This window comes from Vidua chalybeata, chromosome 1, assembly GCF_026979565.1.
Source record: "Vidua chalybeata isolate OUT-0048 chromosome 1, bVidCha1 merged haplotype, whole genome shotgun sequence".
NCBI lineage: Eukaryota > Metazoa > Chordata > Aves > Passeriformes > Viduidae > Vidua > Vidua chalybeata.
Genome location: NC_071530.1, coordinates 63,967,892 through 63,990,208, shown reverse-complemented (window position 1 = coordinate 63,990,208; position 22,317 = coordinate 63,967,892). Strand labels below are relative to the sequence as shown.

Genomic DNA, 22,317 nt, shown 5'->3' with positions numbered 1-22,317 from the left:
AGGCACACGTGAGAAAAGACCTGCTAGTTTTTGTACTACCTTTAAACCAGCCTACTCCAGTACTTGAAATATTAATGACATGCTTCTATAAATCAGTTTGATTTGAATAGCAAATTTTATAATCAATTTATCTGTTACTGCAAGCTAAACCAGAATAAGCACAAGTTTAAAATTACACTGTTGATTCATGCCTAGTGCTGCCATTGATGAATTAATGACTAAACAGCAAAAATAGTTTTGAGTGAACATGGTTGCAGTTGTGGCTTTAGGTGGACCTGACAATGTGGTGGCTGTTGGTTTTACACATGATGTCACTTCTGTGCCAGCTTCAGGAGGACACATGATGTCTGATCCTCCATAAAAACAGTCAAACACACATTTCTGGAAGGGTTTCTTTTTCATAACTGTTGGATCTAGAAGAATTGTTTTTGTTCCCAGACACCAGTGCTTCCTAAGTGTGGCATTGCCAGTTTGAACTAGTACCAAAAATCAGGTTTATTTGGTTGAGTGGTGGTCTGCCTTCACTTTGCCAGCATTGATGCACTAGTTTTGTCTGGTTGTCTTTAAAGACAAGTCATGGTAAAACTTGCATGTCAGAAGAAAAATCTGAAAACTACTGATATGTTGAGACCTGATAGCTTCCCTTCTTATTAGTAGCAAATGTTGGCTACCACATGAAATCCTGGGAGACCATGATCATTCCTCAGGGTTGAACAAAAGAAGAAAATGAACGCAGCCATGCACTTCCCTGTTGTAATTTACAAACTGTGAAGAAGGAAGGGTTTTGGTTTTCTTCCCATATGCCCATGTTGTATGGTTTGCCCTTAAATCCTTTAGAAAGCAAACAGACATGTCAGAGTTGCAGAAACTGTTCTGAATTGGCAGTAATTTATGGAAGGGCTTTGGTGCTGTAGATAAAGGTGACCTTTAGTGTTGCAAGTTTGAACACTTTGGAAGATGGCACAGAAATAAGTCAGCAAGCCAGTGGGAGCAGATCATCTTTCAAGACTTTTCTCCTTCAAAGAATTTATCTCAAATATTTTTCAAGTTTATCAAAAGAATTTTTTTCTTTTAATTGGTCTATTTAATGACAGCTAATATTTTGCAAGTTGGAAGTTCTGTCAGGGCTGCTTTTTTTTTGTTATGGTCTGTTATTTCTCAGCTATAGACCATTTAATAGTCTGTAAAAATGAAGAAGCAAGTGGAATTGGCTGTGAGTATATGAAAACTAGATGCATAGGAGGAAGCTTAAAAGGTTTCACTAAAAATTTAAAACTCAATGTCCTTTCCTTAGAACTGACACACTGAATATTGCCTTACCTCTAAATCATACCCTATGTGCTAACTAAACTGTTTTTCACATTTTAATTTTAAAGATAAAAATGTTCAGTGGAAAAAACACACTGTGTATATTTCTGCACTTAATGTCAGATGCATTGTTTTTTGCTATATAATGCCTTTCCATAGCAGAAAATGAGGAATTTTAACTGTGAAAATATAGTATATTCTGAAAATATAGCTTTATGCGCAGCCAGATTGTTCTGTTTGAAATGTAGTACAATTTTTGTTTTGGTTGTCTTCCTTTTATTGTGCCTATATAATTGTTACTGTCCAATTGGCTGAATTTAAAAGCAACCCATTGATTGAGAAACACTTTTATAAGAGACTATTATAATGTAGCTTGAAGAGATCTGTCTTACAGTGTTATAAAAAATATGGAAAAGACATGCCTTTGCTAATATTGCAAATTTGCTTTATTAGCAAATAACACTGGTACATGTTCCTTTTTAAAAAAGAATTATAGCATCTTTGCTTTGCATTGGAGAACAAATACAGATTTTTTTAAATAATCTGATCTGTCATAACTCATATTCCATGTGTAATGAATATGGAAGACTGCATGTAATTTAAAATTCCTCAGCTAATAACACATCTCTAATAGCTGTCTGTTAGCAAATAAGGCTCCTTGTGTTTGGATGCTTCTGGATGTAGATTTGTTAGAGGGAATGCTATTTCAGGTATTGTTTCACTAATGATATCAAACAAAAGTGTTTGCTCATCACTAGGATTTATAAAGAAAATCTGTAGTGTGATTCATTTGGGATGTTAATCAAACAGTGTTGAACTGGACTAGATTTGTATAATCTAATGGTTCTATTTCTAAGAAATAAGCTCAGCATTAATTGCATGAATGAATAGCAAATTTTTTGCTTGCATTGGAAAAATTGTTTTGACAGAAATTTAATAAGAAATAGACTGAGTTATCAAGAAAAAATAAATATTTCAAGCATGTTGTGTGTGCTACTGATAAAATGATTGGCTTATGGTATTTTTAAAATATTACTATGAAATATTACTATGAAATTTTGGCAAAAACAAATAAGGATTCTTCTACCTGTGGGAGTGTTACTTCACTGGTGATCCTGCAGTTTTGACTATGTGAATATTTGATTTAATTTGTACAGTTTCTCACCTGTGAATTAGCTTAAAATAGAAAGAAAGAAAAATTGCAAGTCCAGAGGTGGCCACCAGGATTAGAGTGATGGAGCACCTCCTCTAATAGAAAAGACAGAATTGGGATTGTGCAGCTGAGAAAAGAGAAAGCTTTTGGGGTGACCTAATTGTGGCCTTCCAGAACCTGGAGGGAGCCTGTTGGAAAGATGAGTCAAGAAAGATGAGGAGTGACTTTTTACAAGAGCCTGTAGTGACAGGACAAGGAGCAATGGATCCAAGCTAAAAGAGAGTAGGTTTAGATTTGATATTAGGGAAAAATTCTTTACTGCAAGGGTGGTGAGATGCTGGAACAGATTGCCCAGAAAAGTTGCAAATGCCTGTTCCTTGGAAGTGTTCAAAGCCAGGTTGGATGGAGCTCTGAGTAACCTGGTCTAGTGGAAGGTCATGGCAGAGTGTTGGAATTAGATGATGTCTGAGGTCCCTTCCAGCTCAATCATTTTATGTAGAATTAATTCTGTGATTCTGTTATATGTTTCTGTGATCTGTTACCAAATATAGTCTACATAATAAATATAGAATGCTTTATCAAGCATGTGAAAAAATCAAATTCTCTTTCAAGTAGTTATGTGATTGTTTTGTATAAGGTAGTATACAAAACAATCACATTCTTTTTAATTTTTGTTCCTTGTTCTGATTTAGCAGTTATTGGTCATGTTAACCTAAGACATGTATTAAAATATATCTTCAAAAAAACCAAAATCCCTCCTCAGGTCTAAAATATTTCACTGCCAATGTAAAGTGAGGTTAGACTGAACTGTATTGAGACTATAAATCTGCAGCTCATTCCTTTTGGCTCTGAAGACCTCTAGGACTGTTCAACAGGATCTATCAAAGAGAGAGGTAGAATTTGCATGCTCAGTCAGAAAGCTGGTTGTTCTGAAAACAGTTTTTGGAGTGAAACCCTTATTTTGTTTTAGTTATTGGGAAAGAAGGCAAACATTGTTTTGCCTTCACTTTTTGAGGCAAGATTTACTTCAGCACGCAATGGTGTTGTGCTGGGTGTCTGAAATGGGTAGAGTTTAGGTAAAGAGTAGTTCCACTGCAGCAGGAGTTTGGAGCTGGGTGTTATTCTTAAGGCTGATACCTGCCAACTGATTTGCCATGTTGTGGAATCCATGTTTTCAACCTGTGCACAATGTGTTGTGACAGCAGAACAGTATCTCATCATTAATTTACGTGTCTGCACATGCACATAATTTGATCTAGAAGGCAAATAGCTCACAGCTGTGCAAAGGTTAAGATTGGCACTATTCTTGTAGCAGCAGAAGCTACTTGCCTGTCTTTGAAAGCCTTCTAATTCCAAAGCAAGAATGGTTATCTTTTTGGAATGGAAAGTAGTCATTAAATTGTTCGATAGATCAATTTGTATTCGGACGATGGGATGTTATTAATCTTATTTGGGACAGTTTCATGGACCTTTGGAAACATGAATAGAATGCTGCAGTGCTGTGGTTTTTATTTTAAGTACTTTGGGTTTAGATTTGCTATCGATTAATTTTTCCATTTGAAAATTAGTATTTTTGAGGTAAGGCTGAAAAAGCAGTAATTGGAGAGCATATGCATTAAATACTGCATTTCATGACAGTAGAATTGTGCTGAATCATTTGAGCTGTTTTCAGGTAAAATTTCTGTCATTTCTGTAATCTGTGGGATTTTTCAACAGTGTGTGGCTAAATTTTAAAGCCAGATCATCTTCACAAATAAACTTAATGTACTGCAGGTACCTACGACACTGTCATATGTCATTATTTATAGTGGAAATACATACTTTGCAGCTCACTAACTGAATTATTGTTCTTACATACTTTAGATGGTGGGTTTATAGGGAGGCAGGAAACAAGGGTATGAACTCAGATGTTTTTTTTTTTTTTTTGTTACTTTCTGCTCTAAGGTTCAGCTTAATGTTATCCTTACTTCCTTCCCTTGCAAGTCACTTTTTATTCTCTTTCACTTGGGTAGGTATGACTAAAGGATAAATCAGGGAGGTAGAAGACCCTCTTGCTGACAGAGCCTGTCCTTGTGTAAGCTGAGGAAGGCGTGTGGTACTCACATCCCACTGAAGCATCTCACGTTGCTAAATTCTGTCTTCTAGAAAGACGCATGTTGTCATTGAACACCAATGACCATAAAGGACATTGTACCAGAGAAGTGGGAGATGGTAGATTGCAGATTTGTTAACCCAGGAGGAGTCAGGCATGTGCCTGAAGGAGAGAATCCCCCTCCAAAGCTTTTGCTGTAGCATTTCCATGCTTTGCATGACATGAAGCAAGTGTGGAAAAACCCCACCCTTAATCTGCCATAGAACAGTATATCTGTGGTGATTTTGACTCTAGTTAAAACTATTCTAAATTTGTTCTTGCTTACCACATTTGCAGGCATAAAAATTTGTCTGCTCCTAATTTTTTTTTTAAATTGAGAAATAGGCAAATGCACTCAAGTTTTGGGATGTTTTTAGTGACAAATGAACTAGGCAAAAATTTCTGAACCGCAGCAAATCTAGTTCTAAAATGAGACTCCATTATGATTCTGTGGGCCACCTTGCAGAGCAGTCCCTCAGCCTGGTGTATTTTTTAATCACAAATGTGAGATTTTTTTTTTAATCCTAGATGTATTTACATTTTTAGGACTGAATTTGTGCATTTGCTCTTTAGTGGAGAGTATTTTTAGTGTCTCTTAACTATGATGATTTCCTGGTAGCCAGATAAAGTTTGGATTTCTGTGGAAACCTTTTCCCAAGCTGTTTCCTGTCACACTGGTTGGAAGCTGCCTCTTCCTCCAGGTGCTGCATTAGTAACTGGAATCCTGCTGCACACAGGCACCTATTTCCTGTTGTTTGTCCTGATATTTATTTAAGCTTATCCTTTATATTCCAAGGATTTCAAGTAAGCTTTTTTTTTTTGTTTGTAGGCTACTTGTAGTTTTCATATTCTGATGCGATCTATAAAAACCCTACTTAGGTATTATCAAGAAGTACGTACAGTCATTTTTAATGACTGATTTTTTTTTATAATCTTACTTTTAGTAAAACATTTCTTCATGCAGGTGCAGGCTTTTGAGAGTTGGCAGACAGTAAATCTCATTTGGAACAGTGGGCTTTTTTTCAAACACAGATGATCTTTCTGTCATTGAGTGAAATACTGACTTCACATTCTAGTGAATCAGAACTTAATTTTTTATTGTAATTATTTTAATATATCTTTAGTAAAAACAAATTATTTTGTAAAGAGACTGTTAAGTAAGAGTTTAAAAACACCTAGGATTTGTTTTCACTTGTTTCTCTTTCACTCTCCTGTGGAAGAAAGACTGTGTGCTCCTAGATCACTTATTCTACTTTTTTTTCCCCCCGAGTTTTGCCAACACACTCTCCCCACCTGTCAGCAAACTATAGTGCAAGAGTGCTCTGCACATTCTCCCTTATAGGATCAACATGTATTCTAAACTCTGTCAAGAATAATTTAAACATTTTTGAGAGAAACTGCATCCTTTGAAGCACTCCCTGGTGTCTTGTCTTCCTTTGATATTTTTAGTTGAAAAGGTTTGTAACGAGGCAGTTTGCAGTATAAGTTGCTAAGTCATAATGCATTCAGAAAGCTGCTTGGCTGTCTGCCTTCCATTGTCTCCTTGTATGATTTTACTGTTCTGATTTTTGAAGGATTTTGGTTGTTCAGTGAGTAGCCAGCCCACTGATAGGTTTTGACAATCTCACACAGTGCTCCCACAGCCAAGTGATGATGTTACAGTCTGGATGGATGTGCAGCAGGGTGGACAAATGACCGGCTGGGTGGGAGGGTGGTGCTTTGTGGGTCATTCCCTACCTGCGGGATGGGACCAGAAGCCAGAGCTCTATGAAGGAGATGGAGGGCTCTGGCACTTGGAGCTTGGCAGATGACCCTGACTCTGTGGAAAAGCCCTGGGGGTCCCATGGGCAGCGAGTCGGGTGCCAGCCTGCAGCACATCTGGCAGCAGGGAAGGCCACAGCACCCTGGGCCGTGTGAACGGGAACATGGCCAGGAGTTCAAGGGAAGGGATTATCCTCTACCCAGCGTGTCTTCATGCCGTGTCCAGTTTCAAGCTCTCCCAGCACAGGAGGAACATCAAAAACCAGCAGTGAGTTGAGTGAAGGACTGCTTGAAGGTTTGATATCTGTAGCAAAAGCAAAAAAAAAAAAAACCCACAAAGAATATGTGTATGCATTTTATGGTCTGGTTGGATGAGTCTACAAAAAGCAAATGAACTGTAGAGGGAGGAGAAAGGGGCATTTTTTTGTGTTCTCTGTGTCTTTCTCTCTATAGACCAGATGCATTTATGGGTTCTGCATCACATGAGATGTAAAGTTACATAATAAATTAATTGAAGGGAATTAAATTGGTTGTGTATGAAAGCACCAAAAAGCCATCCATTTGGACAACTTGACATCTCTCATGTTGGGACTAAGGGATGTGCTAGCCATGTAAACAGCCAGTGTTTTCTGTTGCTGATTTTTTTTTTTTATTATTTTTTTTAGTCAGTCTTCCAATATATTTGGGAAATCTGTTGTGCATAGCTGGAAAATGTTTTAGATTAAAGCATTAAGTGGTCACTTTATTGGTTGCATAGAAACTTCAGGTACTGCGGCAGAATTTTTATTTGTAGGAAGTGTCAGCCAGGCATAGGAGTAATACCAGGAAATGGTGTCCTCTACACTTGAGGTATATGGTTACAAGCTATTGTCATTTGTTCCTTTGGAGTTTGGATTCTTCTGGTGTCTGGTTCAAACACTGAAGATATGGGGCAGGGGTGTCAGGCTGTGGGTTGTATCCTGAAGCGAGCAGGATGAGCCGTGGGGCTGTTCCTGGGTGTGGTGCAGAAGGCCACTCAAGTGTTCACTTTTTTAGAAAAAAAATTGCCTACTTTTAGTGTCTGCTCTCTTAAAAGTCATAGCTGGTGGGGAATTAGTCATCTTTTATTTGGGTTATTGTGGCAACTCCTGTATGTCTGTGTCTAATTGTGCATTAACATTTTCTGTGTAGTCTTTTTTCTTTTCTGTGCACAGTGTGATAGAGAAATAGGTGCCATTGCTAATTGAAAAGTACAGTTTTAGGGTGAAAGGAAAAATACAATAGTATTTTAAGTGTGCCAAGTCACAGTTTGCGTCCTGGGAGGAATTTGTATGAGCAGTGTGTGGTGGCATATGGATGATACTCTTGTCTTTCTTGGAACTCCTTTGGTTCTGTGTCTATTCAGTGTTTTATAAACTACACTTGGCTTGGGGAAAATGTAATTCTGAGTAGCTCTGTGAAAGAAACAATACACCTGTTTTCTTTGGTTTCATGTTTGATGGTTGGCTTCACCTCCCATCCTTAGCATTTCTGACAACAAACAGAAAACCCAAATGCAGCAGTTTGGTTTTGCTTAGCCAAGCACCTCTTACTACACCTGGCAGGGCGTGAAATCATGCAGCAAGGTTCTAGATGTTAACTCTCTATCCGACTTTGGAGAACAAGTCTGTGACAGCTCTTCAGCTCACGTAGTTAGTTTGCTGTGGAACATGCCAGCACAGCAGGGAGCTGTTGGCATTCATCTCTGGCCAGTGACAATTTCAACAATTTACAGGACATTTTAGGCAAAAGTTAAAAATAAAGAGCTCAATGTCAAGAAAGAGATTGTATCAGTCTCATGTCACTTGGATGCCATCTCTGTTTTGGGGTTAAAAATAACCCAAATTACTAATCTAGAGTGCAAAACTGTCAGAATATATTATGAGAGAGACAGAAAATTCTTATTGTCAGTGAGTGCCGTTGGCTTTTATTATTACAATTGAATAGCATTTCTGCATCATAGACAATGTTATTAATAATTGCTCATCATCCAGGACTGCAGTAAAGGAGTTGCTCCAGGGGACATGGAGTCATCATACACCACAGTGTAATTGATAATAAAGACATGTTGCCTTCAGGGAAGATGCATTCCTTTTATACACTGATGTTTTACTTTTGAAATCTCCTTTAAGAAAGAGATTTCTGCTTATTTACTGATGTTTTAGTGAATATCTGGTGTGTCAGTCCAATTTCCTGGCTTCTTTTGGCATCAGCCACAGTTCAGTTGCTTCTGTGTATGATCTGTGACCTTGATGCAGGCAACCGAGTGAATTAACTGCTCTCTGATGTTTTGCCTAGTTTAATAAAACATGTTCTGCATTTGGGCAATAATCTCCATAATAGTGAATGCTTTTAATGAATGTCCGTGTCATAGAATATCATTAACATAACATTTTTCCTGGAAGACTGACACAATGCTTGTCCTAGAAAACCTTACACTCCCTCAGCATTTATCCATATGGATGCCATATTCCAGCTGTGTCTGTCTGGCATGTGAAAGCTTGGACATTTTTCACCCAGTGGTATTTGCTGGAGCTTTCCCTAATGGGCAGGACGGAACAGACCGGCAGCTCTTCTCACAACCCCTGTCCCTTCCATCAATAGCTCAGCTGGAAAATTCCTTTTTTGTTGTAAGCAGAGCACTCATGACACCAGAAAAGTGAACAGAGAACTCTGGGAAAAGGGTTCTGGGTTATGTATTCCTACTAAAAAGCAATTGTTCTGAAGCATGTTCTAACAGTCTGGCTGCAGTCAGTGCTTCAATAGCAACTACATATTTTTATTGTAGAAGATGTAGTTCTGCAATAAACAGCACAATTCTTTTCCCCTCTGTCCAGTGCAGAGCAAAACAGAGGGGAAGGAGTTCCTCTAATGATATTCTGTCTAACATTTCCTAATTCTGTCTAATATTTCCTTTGCTGCACATACATGTAGGATTCTTCAAGGAATTTTTCCATTCTGTCTGGAGGCTGGCAAAGCCAGAATCTCAGGCACACATGCACACACACATATGTTATGTATGTGTATTTATATGTGTGTACATATAAGTACATATATGTATCTTGCCACCTGCATTGTGGTGGAAATATGCAGCAATATTCAAATGAAAAGTGTTGCTTTTGTGTGCATTAGGTGCATATGACTGCAGAAGCATCATTACCTCAGGTGTTTTTGGCAGAATTCTGAAATCCCAGTTGCTGATGGACAGTGCTGTCAGGTGTTCCTGTTTATACAGCTCAGGAAATTTGCATCTTGCCTCAAGATAAATGGTTCCAACATTACTTTAATGTGAAGGTTATGCTGCCTGATATGGTATTCCCATCCTGGTTTAAAATACAGTTGCAAAGCACAGAGATCTCTTTTTATTGCAGTAACAGTCTGTCAGAATTTATTGAACTGGTTCTGTAGGTTTTAAATTCTGAGAGGGGGGGATACACTTGCAATATTTGATTTGTCTATTTGTTTTATGCTCAGCTGAACTCGATGCTGAACATGCACAGAAGGTTTTGGACATGGAGCACACCCAGCAGATGAAGCTAAAGGAGCGCCAGAAGTTCTTTGAAGAAGCCTTCCAGCAGGACATGGAGCAATACCTTTCCACAGGCTACTTGCAGATAGCAGAGAGGAGAGGCAAGTTGTAAAATACCTTTTGCACAAACTACAAGCTTGGAGAGCATTGTTGAGCAGGCAGAGCTAGAAGTGCTTACAGAGGAAGCACAGCAAAAATGTCCAAATTCTTCGCCAGTAGAACTGGAACTTCAGATAAGCCTTTCAAACAAACTTTGTGTCCCAGGGATATTGGATACCTTAGAAGATTAGTCAGGCTCTGCTCCTTGTCTGAGGAAATGCAGAGCACTGAACTACATCTGGAACAGCATTTTTCTCTGCAGCAGAAGAGTGCATCTCTCTAAAAATATGGATGGAGGCAGCTGCTTTGTCCACTGGAGTTCCAAAGCCTGGGATTGTCATTTGCCAGGGAGATGCCTCAGAAAATTTTGTGAAGTGCAGAGAAAAGTTCAGGAGCATTTCTGAGCAGTTCCCAGGTGGCAGCTATTCCTACTGGGTGTTGATTAGGACACAGGAGGACACATTAAGTGCTCTCCTTATTATGAAATGGCACAGTTTGGCATCTCTGGACTGGTTAAAGCACAAGAATGCCAGAGATTACAGGGAATTCTGTGTGGGAGGTTTCCATCTGTTAGGCCAAAATGCAGGGATTGTTGGACTGGTAAGGAAGCCAGTGGGAAATTAAGCATTCATGTGGCAGGAAAAAATGTAGATATTCTGTCCTTGCTCCAAGAATACAATCCAAGGTTTCCATTTCTCTGCATTAGAGCTATAAATACTCATCTGCAAGATGCTCTGCATGGGTGGCTAAGGAGAGGTGGGATATGTAAATCTAAATGCATGGTCAGGGGAGGAACTGTGTTTGAGTCCCCTGCTTTCTGTAATATGTTGTTTTATAGACTAAAAGTCGACATTGTCATGGGCTGGTACTGGACACACAGCTCTGTTAGAGTGTTAAGCTGCCTAACATTTGGAACTTCAGCTTTTTAGGATAATGTGGAGCCCAAGTGTATCAAAGAAACTGTTTAAATGAAAGATTTGGATCTATAGCATATTTGAAAAAAAATTCCCCCAATCAAATTACAGAATTTCATCTCAGTTCAGCTATGAACGCTTTCAATAATGTAATTTTTACATTTAGATAAACAAGTAAATTGTTCATTGTAATAATTTGATATTATGCAGCAGCTGGACTTAAATCTGAGTGGCTCTGAACTTACTTGTTTCCTGTTTGCCTGTTTTGCTGTTCAAGGAAGAAGATGCTTATCCAAGTAATTACTTCCCTAGTAAATTGTCAGTACTGTATTGACAGTAATAAGTAATATGCTCGAGTAATTAGTAATGTGAAATACCCATGCTGAGAGAAGATACTGGGCATGAGCCTGGGTTTTACTGACTGCTGTAATTTTAGATTAACTGAGAGAAGAACAGCTACTTTCTGTTAACATTAATCCTGGTTTCTGAATTTCTGTGTCTCTTGTATATTGACATTTAGTGACTGTGTGCTTAAATGTGTTTGTTTTTCTCTAAAAAGACTTGTGGTTGAGAAAATTGAAAAGGAGTGTTCCAAAATGGCAAGTTTCAATCCTTGCGCCTGAGTCCCATCTCAGCTTATTTCTGAGAAGGTTATTGCTATAAATACTGCTGCTAAAAATGTTTTGGTTTACAAAAGCAGTAATGGATGTTACTTTCACAACAAAGATTGCACAGAGTGCTCTTGGATTTGGGCTGAGGTTGCTGCTGAGCAGCTCCTGTGGGTGGGCTCCTTCCATTCCTAAGTTTAATTATTGCTGCTGCAGATGATTAGAGCAGCCTCTGGAGCCTTGCTAGGCAATAACCTCGTGTAGCTGATTGTCAGTTTGCTCATTGTGCTGTTTCTCCTGCAGAACCAATTGGAAGTATGTCTTCCATGGAGGTGAACGTGGACATGCTGGAGCAGATGGACCTAATGGACATGTCTGACCAGGAAGCACTCGATGTCTTCTTAAACTCAGGAAGCGAAGACAATAACGTGCTCTCTCCCATGCTGGGTATGATACTTGTAGTGACAGCCTGCTTAGAGACAGTGATAAACCACCAGAACTGCTCTCACTTGTAATGGGTGATGTTATCTCATAAAACATCACACTTGATGCAGATTGACTGTTCTTCATTAGTGCTTCCCGAAACATTAACATTTAGTTGCTGTACAAGGGAGTTGCTGCAAAACTATGTGATATTTCCAGACAATCTCATTTGTCTTACTGCAGCTCCCTGTTGTATTCATCACAATCTGGGTAGGTGGTGTGTTACATACTGGCTTGAGGGGTATTTTTTCCCAATATAGAGTTAATAGAGGACATTTTGACAAACATCAACAGAAAGCTTGCAGTACTAGGCTTTTATTATCAATACTGATTGCTTGGAGCTTGTCCAGAATGTTGCTTGTCAGAGTTGGACCAGTTGTGTAATGCAATATCTTCAGTGAGAGATACTGAGAGACAAGGTTCAACCCAGCAGTTTACATATACACTGAGAATTAGTGTCTCAATACCAGATTTTTTACCTACCATGGAAGTGCATTCCTAGTTAAAAACTTAAGTGCTAAAATGCTTTTCCTCAAAAGAGCCAAAATTATTTTTCTTGTGGGAGATGATGAAGCTCCTTTAAAGGTCCTTTTGATTTCTTCCAAAAATACAGATTGAAATATTTTTATGGAAGTACTTACAGTACTCCCTATGTAAAGTTGATTAACAGCTGCTGTGAACATAAATGGTCAAGGCACACTTGACTACTAAAGGTTTAGGTTTTTGTTTCATTGCAAAAACTGAAGTGAGATGGGTGGTTTTGGATAGGCATCCACTTCATGCATTATTAAAGCTCATTATCATTTGAGCTTGCCAGTAATTGCAGAATCTAGGACTGTTTTCCCTTTGCTGGCTGTTTGGCAGATGTTGGATCAAGCTTCGTGTCTTAACAGCAAACAGTCTCACCTGGATTATCTAAGGAAGGGCAGAAACTAGTTTTTAAACTAAGTAGATAAATGCATTAGCTTTTGAAAAAAATACATTATTTTATGCTGTAATCAAAATATTACAGCATATATATACAGTGTCTAAATGTGGACATACACTGCAATATAATGTACCTGTGCTGTAATAATGTTCCAGCACTGTAACCTTACTGCAGTGTAAATCTCATGAATCTTGCTTTTGTGGTTCCAGACATTTTATTTCCCTCTGATTAAGGGATTTTTGTGCTTGTTTTAAGAACTTGGCACCCCAGTATCAAACCAAATATACAATAGTCTTCATTCTCAGAAAAATGAGATTGGCTTAAAGGTAACTCTTTATTTTGCTGTCAGTGGAGAACTAGGTTGTCAGGGCAAGGTTTGTTTGACAATTGGGCTGAACACCACAAAATATAGGTAAGTTATTAAAATAACTGGTAAAAATGAGAATCAGCTCAAGACATTGAAATGTTTTCAAATTTGCCTTGCTATAAACATTGCCAGCTCATGGACATTGGCTTCTCAACATTTCATGGCAGAAGTTAAACTGCAAAACGGAGTTAGCTCTGTCACTCCTGAAAACTCCTCCTTTTGTGTGTTGTCTAAATTGATCTAATGCATGTTAAAATGTAACTCAGGTACTTGAGGAGCAGGCATAGACAGTGTGGTTTGAACTGCTCTGCAAACAGTCTGAGCAGAGGTAAGGTGTAGCTCATATCCATCTGACCCTTCTGAAAAACTTTTTAATAAAATTTTTAAGAGAATTTTCTCACTAAAGTTACTCATCAGCTGAAGCTGGCTGCTCTGACTATGGAGAACACTTGTCCATATATAGAAGAGAAGGAAAAAAGGGCTTTCTTCGGCAGATCACATAGAAAATGTTTAGATGTTTCCTTATTTTAACTTTGCTCTCAGGAACTGCCCAGGGAAGAGGATCTAATTGTGAAACCTGAGCTCTCAAACTGCAAGCAAACACTGTTACACTCAACTTGCTTACAAATCTTTTTGCACAGTCTATGGATGAAGCAGAGTCTCAAAATCCTCATCCTGTGCATTTGAGCTGTGGCACAGCTCTACCAAAGGATTGCTTTCATGCTGAATTAAATTTGGTTTGCTTTTGCATCTTCATTTTTAGTCAAAATTGGTGATAATTATTATTGCCTGATTCCTAGTTATTTGTTTGGTTTTGTATTTCCAGTTTGTGTAGTTGTGTTACACTGTGTTTATTGGGAGGTTTTCCTCTTGGTATCTTGTGCAAGAAGGAAAACAGCCTGAAAGTGACTCCTTAACCAGCGCTGAGCTGATGTTAATGCATTGACTTCTCAATTCCCTTGCTGAGCCAGAGCTTGACTGCTGTTGCTGTTGTTTTCCCAACTCTCAGGGCCCGACTCCAACACCTACGTGAATGAGATCAGTCTCCAGGTGCCGAGCCAGTCGGAGTTACGGCAGAAACTCTGTTCCCTGTCCTCGACCTGCACCGACTCCGCCAGCCAGGACGCGAGCGAAGGAGAGTCCCCCGTTGTTCAGTCGGATGAAGAGGAGGTTCAAGTGGACACTGCCCTTGCTGCTGTAGCTGAGAGAAAGGCTGCTTCAGACGTCAGTGATGAAAGTGACTCTCAAACTATTTGAATCTTAAAACCATATCCTTTAAGAATGACTTCTGAATGAATGAACACGTGAATGAAGAGCTTGCCTGTGTAACAATTTGCTAACCAAGCATAACAGCCCGATCTTTTTACTTAGTAATACTGCCTTTTTACAAAATTGCCAGTCATGTGGAGGATGGTTTTTAAAGAAAAAAATTATGCCTAAAGCACATACACTTTATCAGTAGTCTTGGGGCTCAGGGGAGCAGTAAAACTGTTGTATATACTATGTATAAGAGAATTTAAGGGGAAAGATAGAAGTTACTTTGACCACTAACCTTTAAATGGCTGATTGGAAGTATTTAAGAGTTGATGTGTAATACTGAACCCAAATTGTTCCTTGCATGTTTTCAGCTGCTGCAACTGAAGATTTAGGATCCAAACCAAAATGAAAAGTTATTTTCTACTCTTTACTACCTACTGTCTGCCTCCTGCCTTTGTCTACTAATGCAGCAGTGTCTACTGTTCTCACACTTCTTATTCAGGACCAACTTAGTTATAGGTGTTAAGGAAAAAATAAGAACCCGAGAAAGAGGAGAGATGCATATGGAAATGTTGCACTCCTTGTGGAGCAGGTATCTTAGCATTGTGTACTTACTCCTCTTTCAAGATAAAATAAAGAATTTCTATCCCAACCATGTCTTTTACTTGATTACCCAGGTATTTTATCCATAACAAGTGAACAGAGGAGCCTAACTCAGGGAAAAAAACGGTTATTAGGAGCAGCAATGTAATGTGCTTTTCCATGGTAACATCTGTTTGACTACACTAGGGTGATAAACCTGAGTTAATTATTAATTAAGTGCGTGTATTTTAGAAACCTCACAACCTATAGGCATCATCTCATTCCCATTTTTTATGCAGTTGTTTTTCTCTCTGAATTTGAGGTCTGACCATGTCTAATGCCTGTTGCTTGTCAAGTCTCATGCTCTATTTTCAGGGATGTGCTCTCCTTTGAGAAGGCTCCTGGCTCCTGCTCTTCCTGCACGGAGGGAAGGAATGTAATCAGAAACAGTGTAAGTAAAAGGATGAGCTGTGATGTAGATCCCTTCCAAAGACCTGCCCTGACAAAGCCAATGGCTAGGAAGGGGGCTGTCTCCTTGCTGCTTGCCAGATGGGCAGTGGCCAGTTTCCTTAAGTATTCTCCTGTTAGCTAAGTGTTTCCTGATCCCTGTCTGGGAAATGAAGGCTGGAAGCTCCCTACCTACAATTAGAGATTTACTATTCAACAAGGCAGTTGTTGAAATAAATGTATCTTTTAAATTTCCTTCCTTTACTCTCTTGCTTTCCAGAAGACAGACAAAATGTCCAAAAAAGTTTTGTTTTTTTTATTAAACCTCGTAGTACAAACCTGGAAAGTAAACAAAAAACTGGCAATAAACAACATGAAGTCTTTCCTAACAAGGAAAGAGAGCAGAGCAGCGCTAATAAATTAAATGTCAAACTGTAAGCCATAGTCAGAAGTTTACTGTCAAGAGGGAAAAGTACACAGCAAGGCCATAAAAACCAGACAACCACATTTGAAAACACTTGACTCTGTTTATGTTATTGTTAAATATTCCAAAACAGTTCAGTCTTCTGCAACAACAATCAACAAATTGTATTATAGGACTTTCCTGACAGTCACCACTGGCAAGCTCAGTGCAATATGGGTAGCTACGGTATTGTTGAATTCAATTACGAAACAAAACAGTTTGTGAAAACATTTTCCCTTTTTTATTCCACACATACTGTACACACAACCAGAAAAGGGCAACAGCTACTCCATTATTATTTTTTGTTGTTGTTCAGTGATGTAAGCAGCACTTATAAATGTTACAAGAAAAACCCTGTAAGCATCCAATCCAACCGATGAAGAAAGTGAAACGTAAGGCTTTTCTTCATCTTGTCTCTCTGCCATCCCTCCCCCCACCCCAAGAAAAGGCTCAAGTATTTAAAAAAATTTACAGGCATATGTACAAAAGGTGTGATTTCTTTTTGTTACAACATGAAGAGAAAAAAATAGACAAGATGAAAGCAAATGCGTTTTCACATTCAAAAGAAATATGCAGACTTGCTAGTGGCTCTAAATGTGATCATATAATGAAACAAATTCAAAACAAAATTAATGCTTGACTGTGTAAAGGTGTGAAAAACAGCAGTGGAATGGAAATGGAATGTTAGAAAGATTGCACGTCTATGACAAAAGAAGCACTTATGGCTTCAATCACTTTTTTTCTTTTTTATCTCCTTTTTTTTTTAAGGATGCTATTGAAGGGTTTTTGATAAAGTAGCCAACAGCACCAAAAAATAACAGAATGGATTTCCTAATGAAATCAGGCACAGTTTTCCCTCACATAACTCCTCAAGGCAGGCAGTCTTTTTTCCTCCTTTTTTTAAAGTTTTTTTTTAAATTTTTAAATTTTTTTTAATTTTTTTTATTTTTATTTTTCCCCCTCAAAACAGATGCATAGTGATGTGCTGGTAAAAGAGAACATACTCCAAATCTCCTCCTTTTGCCTACAGTTAGGAAACAAAGTCCATCTTCAGCTGCCATAACCTCCCAAAGAAAGTGTGTATTCTCCAATTTAAAAAATTACAAAACTCATCTTGCTGTGACAGAATAAAAGACAGCCAAAGTAAAGCAATTTCTTTCAAGTTTTTGTCTCCTATCCCTTTTCTCTCTAGAAAAATCTGCTCACATGACCGGAGAACAAATTATAAAACACATCAAACTTTAACCTATTCAAAAAATGGGTTAAAAGCCTTTTTTTTACAGTTACCAAAAAGGCTTTTTATTTTTTCAGCCATAGGGACAATACAAATTAATATTTTATCAGCCCCTTGCCGGTTTTAAAACAGTGAACATACTGCAGTTTAAAAAAATCAGACTGCTGTATCTATCTAGTCTAAGTACAAAAAAAAAATTTCAACAGTTTAATGCTAAAACAAAATTAGTTCTCTAAAACCAGAAGAAAATCTTCTTTAGAGCTAGTGCAAAGACAGCTTGTATTCTACAGCAAGTACTCCAAACTATGGTATAATAATTACAAAAAATATATATAAATTGACAAAATGAGAGTGTTGGCATCTTCAGGATTAACTTGAAGCACTTTTGGATGAACTGGAGGATGAAAGCCTAGATGATGGCACGTCCACTGTTGCTCTCTTACGAGGTCCTCTTTTTGGTGTAGGCTTGCTGATACAGTTCTCAATGCTGCCATTTTTACCAGATACTTTTCCACAGATCTGATTGACAAGACTGATTATTTGTTCCTGTTGAGGAAGTGGGAAAAACAAAACACAAATTACTATCTGCTCTTCCTCCAAAGTCACTTAAACAGGAGTGCAACAGAGTGCTCAGAAATGCCAGGAAGCCCCACCTTAAAAGGCTGCTTTTACCCAGTGCTGCTCTCCAAGAGCTGACATGTAATTTCTCCCACTGGTCTGCTCTGTACCTTTGGGGCCAAGTCAGCTAAAAACAAAGTCAGCCCAGAACCCAGGCACAGTCCTAAGTCCCCATCTTGAGTTCGGGGATTATTCATCATCACATTTGCTTGGAGTCATTACTGCACCTCTCATGTGCACATGCCCTGCAAGTCTGCCCAAAGGATGCTCATGCTGGACTGGAATAAGTCCACTGAACTTCAACTTACCAACAGAGGGAAGGTATTCCAAAGTGCAGAAGTTACCATAACATAACCAGAGAAAGCAAAGCCTCATGTTCCATCCCAAAGCATTAAGTGGCTTCTTATGTTCTGTGGCACATATTCATGGAATTTGTGCTTCAGGTTTCATCTGTGTCATCATGTTCCCTTTGTTTTTTTTGTTGTTTGTTTTTTTTTTTTACTTAAATCATAATAAAGCACCTTCTTCCCACATCAAAAACAAAACCAAGAAAAACCCCCAAACCTAAGACCACTCTCCTGAGGCCTCAGTAGGACAAAGGCAGAGTAAAGTGTCCTTGTACCCCGGTCATGGGGTGGTGTCACGCTCACCTCATCGTAGCGGTACATCATCTTCAGCCCCCGGCACGACTTTTGCTTCTCCACGTGCCGCAGGGCACACTCCAAGCAGAAGACAACATTTTCATTTTCCTGTACAACCTACATGAAAGAGCAGAGTAGGGTGGGGGGAAGAAGTGCAGTTAAGCTCCAAACTGTAGCTGTGTTCTCCACACAGTACTCAATTATGGCCCGAATTACTATACTTGGATTTTAGTACAAGGTGTGAAGCACATTGTGAAATCATTCAGGATGTACAATAGCTAGAAAGAAAAAAACTCTTTTAGAATGCTAATGTTGGCAAATAAATGTATAATTTAAAAAAAAATCCTCCACCAATAGTAATGAGGGCTAAATCCAAACAGATAATGCATTTATTGGCATCTCCCATGCAGTCCTAAAGATCTCCTGAAAGGAATAGTTTCCCATTACTTAAAATGCTGCCTTGAACAAGGATGTAATCAGCTTAGCCATAGGATTCCTCAACTACTGTCTTGTTCAGCAGAGGTGACATTTGCTCAGTTGGCTGCCTGCCAGGCCTGCACACTCAGCTTGGAATTTAACAACCAAGTTGGGTATTTTTATCCACAACTACTGTTAAAGAGTGATATGGAAAAATCCTTCCCATGATTAAACTTACTCCAGAGCAAATGGACCAGAATGAAGAGGTTCTGGTTGGTATTTTGGGTTTTTTTCAAATTTACTCATTTTAAAGTTACTTCAAACTACTGCTACTTAAAAAGTGGTCGAAAGACATGTATAAACTCAGCATATTTTATCCTAGGGAGGGAAGCAGCTACATCTGATTATATGCAGTTACATTTCATTTCCATTAAAAATCTAACATCTATAACCAAAAAAATCCCCAAAAGATGACAGAGAAAAAGAACTCCCAGATCGAAAGGACTAAATATGGACTCACATGCACTGCATTATGTTTATCTGAATACCTGTTCTTGGGATTAAAATGGTACATAAGCTTGTGGGAGGGGCTTCTGGTATTTTTTAATGACATTGCTGTGTTTGTAGGTGTTTTGCAGAAAGCTCTAAGCCTGGAAGTGTCACTGCAGTGGTCAGCACACCTTCAAAAGCCAGTAGGCATTTCCCTCTTAACAGAGAAGAAGTGTATGGGCTGTTTTTGGACAGGCTGGCAAACAGCCTGATGGATGGGATACATCTCCCCTGCAACTTGGCTTGCAGGGACATTGTCTCAGCACAGGCTGTGGCTGCATGCCTGAGGCTCATGACATGAGTCTGAGCTGGTAGCTCATCCTGAGACCTACTCTGTCACAACTTACTGCTGCTGGCAACCTGCAGGTGTCTTTGTCAGCCTTCCTAGTGCAGTGCAAACATCTCTTAGGTGTCTGAGGGCACTGGTTCATCCCTTCTGGAAGGGTGGGAAGCCAGCTGACACTGTTGTCTTCTGTCACCACTGGCTAGGGCAGTAAATGCCACATCAACACTTCTGTGTCGTGCATGGAGTGCAGGACATGGCACCGTGGCCATCTGCTGTCTCTTAAATGCTTATAGATCCCTGGAATGCTAGAGGAGGGGCACAGGACCCCAAGAGTGGCAAAGGATTGTACCCACCATGGAAAGGTAGCACAGGTGCTGACAAATCTGACACCTCCTTTCTGATGTTTCTAACTGCAACCACTTTCGAGGCTTTTTCTTGCCATCCATGCTGGTGCTGCTGCTGTCGTGGCTGCCATAGCGCGCCGAGGAGTGGAGACCGGCCTCGTACAGCTGCCGCCGCTGCCTCAGCTCCGTGTCCCTGTGAACGGGGGCACAATCAGACACTGGCACTGCCTCCAGCCACCACAGAGCCACATACAGTCACCCCTTTACCCCGCTCATCACTGAAACCTGAGCTCCACACAGCACAGCCCTGAGTTTTGTTGGAGGTTGGTGCCATTCCCTAAGCATGGCAGACACAGCCAGCGCCCGGGAAACGTTGCCTAATTGCAAAAGCTATCTCTGGATTTTAACAGCGACCACTGTATCAAGCCAATGGTTCTCAAACTGCTCCACAGAGAAGTGGGGACTGCCGAGGACTTCCTGGAGATCGATGGTTGCTCGAGCCATGTGGAGAGTCAGGAGCTGTGGTTAACATGACTGTCATTCCTGAAGTTGCCAAAAGCCACCTTGAGGAAGAGGAGCTGTGGTTGTCAGGAGTAACAGCCCCTTCATCAGGAGGCAGAGATGAACCAAGGACCTGCTGCCATAAGGTGCTTCAGGCAGGAAAGGGGGAGCAGGGCAAGTGACTATGCCAAAAGACGAAGATCTTGCTGTACACCCAGGAAAAAAGAAGGAGATGTCAATAAAGGACAACCACCAAGCCCTCCGGCCGCCCTTCACCCATGGCATCTCTAAGGCGGACAATACCTCCTGTGCTGAACTCTACAGCTTTAGGAGAGCAGGTTGGGTTGGAGCTGAGTGGAAGACAGCAAGTGTGGAGTGAGCTGAGCAGATGGAAGGGGAGGATAAAAAAGTGCACCACCAGACACAGCTGAAGATGAGTGGAGAGCCAAGCTAAGCAAATGGCACGGGCAAACTGAGCAACCAAGGCATATCAGGAGAAGAGGCAGCAAGAGACGCAACAAACAAGCAAAACAAAACAAAGGAAAAAAATATGGTACAGTGTTCCACTTCAGATGGCTTTTTTTTTTTGCCTTTTTTTTTCAGATTTTGTTGTCTGGGCTTTTGTTTCCTATAACCAGCCACAGGAAGGATCCATATCCTCCTGTGAATTCCAACCTATGCATAAGAACAAGTTTGAGAACCACTCTGATAAAGGTCGATGTGATGGTCTAAGAGCAAGCACCAACATGTGTTTCGCCTTTTGTACTTGCAGACTTCCTCTTCAAGGGGAAAAAAAAGGCACTTGAAAGTGGTTATTCCCACAGGGGAGCCACCTGCAGGTAAAGCAGTCAGCACACCTCTTTGCATTTCTTTCTGAACACTAAACAACACATGGGCTGTTTTCCCCTTCAATATGTCACTGGAAATTTTCCAAATGAACATGCTAGTTAGTTAAATACAGTTTGTAGACTCCATTCATCAAAACTTTCTTGACATCTCGAGTATCAGTTGTCACAAACTTGAAAGATAGGTAGCAACTACATGGTAGGGAACAAAAGAGAAGATCATTACACAGGAAGCCAGGCAACATTATATTTTCTCACCTATCTTAAGAGAAACCCTGAACATGTATCCTTAATACTGGAAAGAGAAAGGAGTGTGAAGCTTTTACTCTTTAAAACGCTGGAGTTCTAACGCCAGATGCATTACCATGCATGCACAACTGCTCTCTTACTCACTATTTAAAACCAAGACAACTTTCTGTATACAAAGGACCTTTTGCACCTGTAGTATAATAGTCTTGATACTGAAGACAAGGGTTCCTGGTGCAAAACCCACTAGAGACATGTATTGACAATGACTACTGATGCCAAGAGGCTGAAAAACTTAAGGAAGGTGTTTAACCATTTGGCACCACATAGTTCACATAATGCATCAGGAAATCTCAACTCTCAGCAGCAAGAATTAACAAAATAAAAACCCAGTGCAAACTGCAGTTTCAATTTTTTAAGGTGTCTAAAATAGGGAATTCTTAGAGTTAAGGCATCCTAACCATGGGCACTGTCACATCAGCTACAACCAAGGAAGCTGCATCTTCCGTGTGTGCCTGTCTTCAGGTACATCTGCTGGGCTTTGGCTTGGATAAGTAGGGACAAAGTGTGTCTGAAAGGGTTACTTAC

General features: G+C 39.6%; 2 protein-coding genes across 6 annotated transcripts in view; one reads left to right on the top strand and one right to left on the bottom strand.

Moving 5' to 3' along the window:
- Positions 1 to 15,840, top strand: part of DTNBP1 (dystrobrevin binding protein 1) — a 63,392-nt gene extending 47,552 nt beyond the window's left edge. For both annotated transcript variants that reach the window (XM_053967083.1, XM_053967075.1), the window contains exons 8-10: positions 9,846 to 10,001; positions 11,825 to 11,968; positions 14,309 to 15,840. In XM_053967083.1, the coding sequence (XP_053823058.1) occupies positions 9,846 to 10,001; positions 11,825 to 11,968; positions 14,309 to 14,556 (548 nt within the window). In that variant the 3' untranslated portion in view covers positions 14,557 to 15,840. The remainder of the gene's footprint in view (positions 1 to 9,845; positions 10,002 to 11,824; positions 11,969 to 14,308) is intronic.
- Positions 15,841 to 15,880: 40 nt separating this feature from the next.
- JARID2 (jumonji and AT-rich interaction domain containing 2) overlaps positions 15,881 to 22,317 on the bottom strand; it is a 211,329-nt gene continuing 204,892 nt past the window's right edge. For all 4 annotated transcript variants that reach the window (XM_053967043.1, XM_053967034.1, XM_053967053.1 and 1 more), the window contains exons 16-18: positions 20,147 to 20,330; positions 18,551 to 18,658; positions 15,881 to 17,828 (exon numbers count right to left, since the gene is read on the bottom strand). In XM_053967043.1, the coding sequence (XP_053823018.1) occupies positions 17,652 to 17,828; positions 18,551 to 18,658; positions 20,147 to 20,330 (469 nt within the window). In that variant the 3' untranslated portion in view covers positions 15,881 to 17,651. The remainder of the gene's footprint in view (positions 17,829 to 18,550; positions 18,659 to 20,146; positions 20,331 to 22,317) is intronic.